At 49.4% G+C, this 6,039-nt stretch overlaps 1 protein-coding gene across 1 annotated transcript in view; it reads left to right on the top strand.

Moving 5' to 3' along the window:
* Positions 1 to 6,039, top strand: part of SLC35B4 (solute carrier family 35 (UDP-xylose/UDP-N-acetylglucosamine transporter), member B4) — a 57,973-nt gene that overhangs the window by 43,879 nt on the left and 8,055 nt on the right. Inside the window, exons 2-3 of the mRNA XM_009883021.1 lie at positions 4,692 to 4,805; positions 5,851 to 5,953. Coding sequence (XP_009881323.1) covers positions 4,692 to 4,805; positions 5,851 to 5,953 — 217 coding nt within the window. The remainder of the gene's footprint in view (positions 1 to 4,691; positions 4,806 to 5,850; positions 5,954 to 6,039) is intronic.

Genomic DNA, 6,039 nt, shown 5'->3' with positions numbered 1-6,039 from the left:
GCCTGGGCCTGCCCCTGAAGGGATGTGTGGCCCCGGCGGGGTGGCCGTCCCCCCTCACAGCCTGAGGGGCAGCCCCAGGCCTCGGGGCCCCTCGTCAAGGCTCCCAAGAGGAGCCCGTGTGTGGATTGCTGAGCCCCAGCCTTGCGGTGGCACCATCTGATGGGTTTTGTGGGGTTTTTGGGGGTTGTCTGCCTCGGCTTGGGCCCAGTCTGGTCCTTTCATGGGCCACTTCGCCATCCTGCACTGGGGATCTCCCATCCCTGCCGACACAGGGACCAACCACCGCATCAGTCAGGCCCTAAAGCATCCCCACCACCCCAGCTCTCTGATCCCAGTGCCTCGTACAAGTAACAGCTGAAATCCCAAGGAGAAGCCGTGCAAGAGCGGGCTAGGGGTCCCCGGGGACTGCAGGCAGGGCTGAGGGAACGTCGTCCATCTGGAAATGTGATCTTTGGCAGTGTCACGTGGCTGCAAAGCACATACGGTGAGGGCGAGGAGTCCTTGGTGAGGGCGAGGAGTCCTTTGTGGCACTCAAAAGGTGAATTGCCAGGTTGCAGAGAGAGGAGGGCTGATGTTTGGGGTATGTCCGAGCCCTGCGTCACCTTCCTCACTCTGACAGAGGAAGGCCGGCATGGCTTGGAAAAGGTGATGGTCTGTTGGCTTTGTTTCCACAGCTGTTCAGCTAGCCGTGAAGGCAAAAGTGCTAGACCTGACTGGAAAAAAGTAATGATTGAACTGGTTCTGTGTCTACAGTCAGAGTAAGTCAGCATGGAGCTGCATCCCCTGATCATTCAGTACTATATCCACTTCAATCATGCCCAGGCTTTCAAAAATAGTAGTTAAAACCTGTCCTTACTTCCTCCCTACCCATCATCATCCCAGATTGTTAGAAGAAAAAGGGAGAGCCTGACTCAAAGCCAGCAGTGGGGATATTTGCTTTGAAGCCTGAGGCCAGGACAGAGGTACCTTAGCACAAGGTTGCACAATCACTCAGCAATCACTGGATAAATCAAGAAGCAGTTCCTGGAGGAAGAGACCTTGCATAGCAAGTTGTCTTTCCTCTTTCGGATTGCTCTAACCTCTGCCTTTCCTGCCTGGCTTGTGCTGCAACATCAGTGAGGGAGGAGGAATGGGCCTTGCAAAGTGAAGAAGACTTTGGATCTGGCTGCTTGCATTTGCTTGCAAGACGCACCAGGCTTCTGTGTCCTCCTGCCAGACCTTAAAACAAAAGCAAGCCGTTTTGCCCTACTCAAAGGCTGCATTAGGTGTCTAAACCTCAGAAGGGATTTTGAGCAGCAAATCCTAGAAGTCCAATTGCACATATCTAAGAAAGGCTGCTTTTTACACACAAGCTTCTCTTAAGCACTGCCTCTCATCCACTTTAGAAATTCCTCTGTTCCTGACAGCTCAGTTCCTGTGCCCCTTGCTTGTCCTGTTCACCTTTGGTCCCTAAATTGGGGTAGCACTTGTTATTTCTTTGGATCTTGGTGTTGTCTAGAGGGAAAAAAGTCCCTCTTGAAAATGAATCTTCCCATAACAAGCAAAGTCCTCGAGCAGGGTCACAGGAAAAGGCAGTAACCAGACTGACAGTCTGGTGGGGAATAACAAAAGTGATTGGAAGAAATTTGCTCAAGATTTATGCGGAAAGAATAAAGGAACAAGGACTGTTTAGTCTAGAGATGCCTGAGGACAGACAAAAGACTTTAAACATGTGGAGAATGGCTGTAGAGAAGAGAGAAATTTTTCTGCTGGGCTCTGGAGACAGAACAAGAAATAAGGGGCTTAAATGGCTGTGAAAGGGATGTAAAGCAGGCCAAAACCCCAGGTTTGCTTCCTCTCAATGTAGTGAAGTGGGTTTGTAAGAGAGAGAGCAGGAAAAATCCTCGATGGAGGTTTTCAAGAGCAAGTTAAACAAGCGTCTGTCCGAATAACAGAAGGAGGCCTGGATAGGGCAAGAAACGCCATCCAGTTCATCCCATTTCCCCTGTCTGGAGCAACCCAACCTGTTCTGCTGGTGTCCTTTACTAGTTATCCTGGGGGGTCTGTCTGAGCCATGATGCCAAAGCTCTGTGTGACATGTACATACAGGCCTGGTTAGAAAGCCGGTGATCTGCTCTTTGCCTTCTGAAGCTCACTGTGAGTTGCCTTCTCTGTAAAAATGGTTGAGACTCTGCATGGTGAATCTCAATGGGGTTTCTTCCCTTTATGGTGCAAATGTGTGTGTGTGGGGGGTGTTCTTCTGCAGGGGCCTTTGAAGGAATTGTCTATGAAATGTGGAGTCTTCTGCAGTGATGGACAGAAATCTTTCTTGGAAAAGTGATTTGGATGTGCTGAACTCGGTCTAAGTGAGTACTCTGCATCAACGTGCCCCAAACTGATGGGCAGAAATTGGGCTGGTCTGTTTGTACTCTGCTGATGTGACCGAGAGCTCCACTCTGGGCTGTTTCATCCTACCATCTGCTAGGGCTGCTAGACACTAACGGCCCAGGCAGCTGCGCCCTAGGAGCCAGGGTGACAGTTGCGTCCTAGTGTTTCTACATATTGCTTCTGGAGGACTCTTATCAGTTGGCTACAGCTAAAGCAGTCTCTATCCAGACTTCTTGTCACTTCTTTTAGGTCTATCAGTGTGTTAGGATTGTAAGTCAAAGACATGGGCAGACACAGCCTGGGATTTTTTTTTTGCCTTTTTACTATCAGTCAACACACAACCTTGTGTCAACACCTTACTGATAATGTAAGGTCATATGTACAGCAAGTGACTGAATACAAGGATCTGTGAGTTGGGAGGAAACAAAGTCTAGTGCATGGAAACAGTTGGTTTATTCCAAGTTTACGCTTGCTTTCTATTCCCCTACAGAGGTAGGGTTTACAGTCGTGGAGCTTGGCCTCTCTCTACGGTTCAGTATCTCTTTTCTTCACCCAAGTAACTTTTGAACCTCTTAACCTCATGGCACAGCAGGGATTGAAGTCTCATGCACAGTTGAGCTCTGAAAAATGTGAAAATTGGCAGGTGAGTGGAGGGTAGAGTCTCAGGCTCATGCCTGCCCTGTGGAAAATGCAGGGAGAAGGTGGACTTTCCAGGTGCTGTTTGGTGGCAACCATATGCTGGCTCTGCATTAGCCAAAGCGCTGCTGCTTCTTCTGAGAACTCTGGGGTGGCGACGTAGGAGATTTTGGAGGAGACCAGACCTTTGGCTTAGCTATCCAGGAGACAGTTTGGTTATTCCTGTTCTCCGGTGCACCTCTCAGCTTGCGTTCTGCAAAACTGTGTCTAGACTAAGCCTCTGACTACTTGTGACAGCATGTTGCGTGAGCAAGCTGCGTGCTTGTGCAGCAGGGTGGGGATCGGGACTCAGCGGCGTGCAGCTTCTCCATGAAGTCCTTGGCCTCAGTTTCTGTCTTGCACCAGAGAAAGGGGAAGTACTCGCTCAAATTCCTCTGTCTCCCGCTGCAAATAACAGTGAGCTTTCTGATTATCTGATGTGTCACGGCCTCCTCTGAGCCTGCGGCTGACTGTGTGCCTCCCAGGAAATCCTCCCTTGCTCCCTGTAAGCTTCTTAGGAAGGAGGGAGGGTCTGCAGCAGGCATGTCCACTAAGAATGGGTGAGCAGCGTGCAGGATTGTTTGTTTAATGTCAGGCTGTTACAGGCTGTCTTGTCCTTGCATGTAGTTCCTCTTCCCTCAGAATAAACACACAAGGTTGATTTGCTCAAAGGTGATGTCATTTCCGCTACAAAGGTAGTGATAATTGCAGTGCCTGGGTCTCTCTGGGACGACAAAGATGCTCAGCTAAGAGGGTCTCTTTCGAGGTCAGACAGTGTTTTGTGGCTTTCTAGACCTTGTGGAGTCTGAAAACTTCAGTGCAAAGCATGTGTCACATTAGCAAGCTCCCTGGCTTGCCTGACTGTCATGTGGCATTTAAAGTCACAACCTTTTTGGGCTCCCGTGATGAGCTGTTGTGGCTTCCTTCTTGAACCTACAGCCAAGCTCTTGGCATCCAGCAAATGCAGGAGGCCAGACCACTAAAGCTTGCTGGAGAAACTAAAAGGAGGTTTGAGCTCATGCTCACATGTTCTGGGGATGGGGTACAAGCAGAACCGTGGACACTATGCTTTGCTCTGCAGACATGGGCCTGACCTCGGCCCTTCCCTCGTGCAGCAGAAATAAGGGCTGTCAGAAATCCTGCTGCCTTCCTCCTGGGTGGACTCATCGTTTCACCTGGCCTCTAACACACACAGCAGCTTGTAGGTAGGGAGACAGCCCTGTCAAAACCACTTCCCCGTGAGAAACAGGGAGATCCAGCTTCAGTATGGTTATGTTGGTGCTTGGTGTTGCTCATTTAGATTCTGTATCCTGGTGGGATGTTAGTGAGATGCAACCAGTTTCCTCTTTCACTTCTTGACCCAGTTCACCGTGTGCCCCATCACGGGGGTGGCTGCTCGCTTCCTCTGTGGAAATGGTTGAGGAAGGGATTGCTGCTCATCTGTCTACAAGTACAGATGCGTAAATACCTGCAGGGAAGTGTTTAACAAAGGCAACGTGCAAACCTGGACAGATGAAGTGGTAAAGCCCCTCCAGATTGACGCTCACTCTGGGATTATGAGCTGTTAGCCTCTTTTTATTGGAGCCCAATGCAGTGTTTGTTCTCTGCGGCATTGCTCTTATGCTTGTCTGTCTTCTCCGTGCCTGCAGGCAGTTTCCAGGATGTGGGAACATAGTGACATTCTCCCAGTTCCTGTTTATCGCAGTGGAAGGCTTTATCTTCGAAGCCAACTTTGGGAGGAAGAAGCCAGCCATACCAATAAGGTACAGTCAATCTGAACGCTTTTGCTAGGCACAAATTGACTGGCTATCTATTATCTGAAGAAGTGTTTAATAAAATGGCTTATCCGTTTATCCTGTCTAAATCCCATCCATTCTGCAGCATTTGCGAAGCCTCATTGAGAACCTGTCATGCCTGATAAAATATGAACTCCTCGTTTATCGAGAATTCTTAATAGAAAATTGCCATCAGATACTTTCCTGTCCAAGAAACAGGGCAGTATTTTGCACAGTGAAGAGTCTGCTGTGTTTGAAGAGCTTGCTGTCTCTCTGGGGCTTGGTGCAATGGGTGTGGGAGGGAGAGGTTTACTGGAAAGCCAGCCAAATTCACTTTTGCATTTCTCTGTCAGGGCTGATCTTGTCCTGATGATAGCCTGGCATGTTTGTGCTCTCCTCCCTGGCACTTAGTGGCTGAAGTGAAGTGAGGAGGTTTTGTGGGGTTCCGTAGCTGACTGCCTAGCCCGTGGCAAAACAGAGCGCTGCGCTGAGTGCTTGGGACAGAGATCCTCATGACAGAAAGCTGAGGGCAAGTTTAGTGCCATTCATGGCTGCATCAAAGGGAGGAGTTTCAATTTGTGGAGGCTCTCTAGCTTAGGTGTAGAACCATGGAGGTGTTTAGCCTGGATTTGAGTGGTTTCTCCTCCCACTCAGGGTAGCGGTGCCTGCTGGCAGAAATTGAATCCCCTCAAGTCAAGCCTTGTCTTATGCCGCTGTCCTTAGGGAAGAGGGGTCTGGAGGAAGTCCACACTAAAAGATCCCATCTGGGCTCTCCTCAGTTCCCCTTTGCTTCTGGAATTAGCACAAGGTGAGCCAGTGTGTGTAAGCCTGCTTCCCATTCTAAGGACTTCTTTGCTACATCCAAACTCGATTGATCTCCTCATTAGTCCTTGTCACAGACCCAAGAGCTAAGTGGGCTCCTGCTCAGCCCCAGACCTTTCTTTTTGCCACTTAATCTGTTCCCAAGGTATGTATTGGTATCCCCAGGAGGTACATGCACAGCCATCACCTGGTTTTTGTGTTTGTGTTTCAGGTACTATTTCATCATGGTGGCGATGTTCTTCACTGTCAGTGTGGTCAATAACTATGCCCTGAACTTAAATATCGCCATGCCGCTGCATATGATCTTCAGATCAGTAAGTACTGTCATACTATCCTTTGCCTCCTCGTGTGACATCTCTTTCCATCATCTCTGCAAGCGCTTTCCCTGGTGCCTGTGTCC

This window comes from Charadrius vociferus, unplaced genomic scaffold (genome assembly GCF_000708025.1).
Source record: "Charadrius vociferus isolate BGI_N301 unplaced genomic scaffold, ASM70802v2 scaffold32, whole genome shotgun sequence".
NCBI classification, from domain to species: Eukaryota; Metazoa; Chordata; class Aves; order Charadriiformes; family Charadriidae; genus Charadrius; species Charadrius vociferus.
The sequence above is the reverse complement of the archived record's forward strand: the minus strand, read 5'-3'. Positions and strand labels throughout refer to the sequence as shown.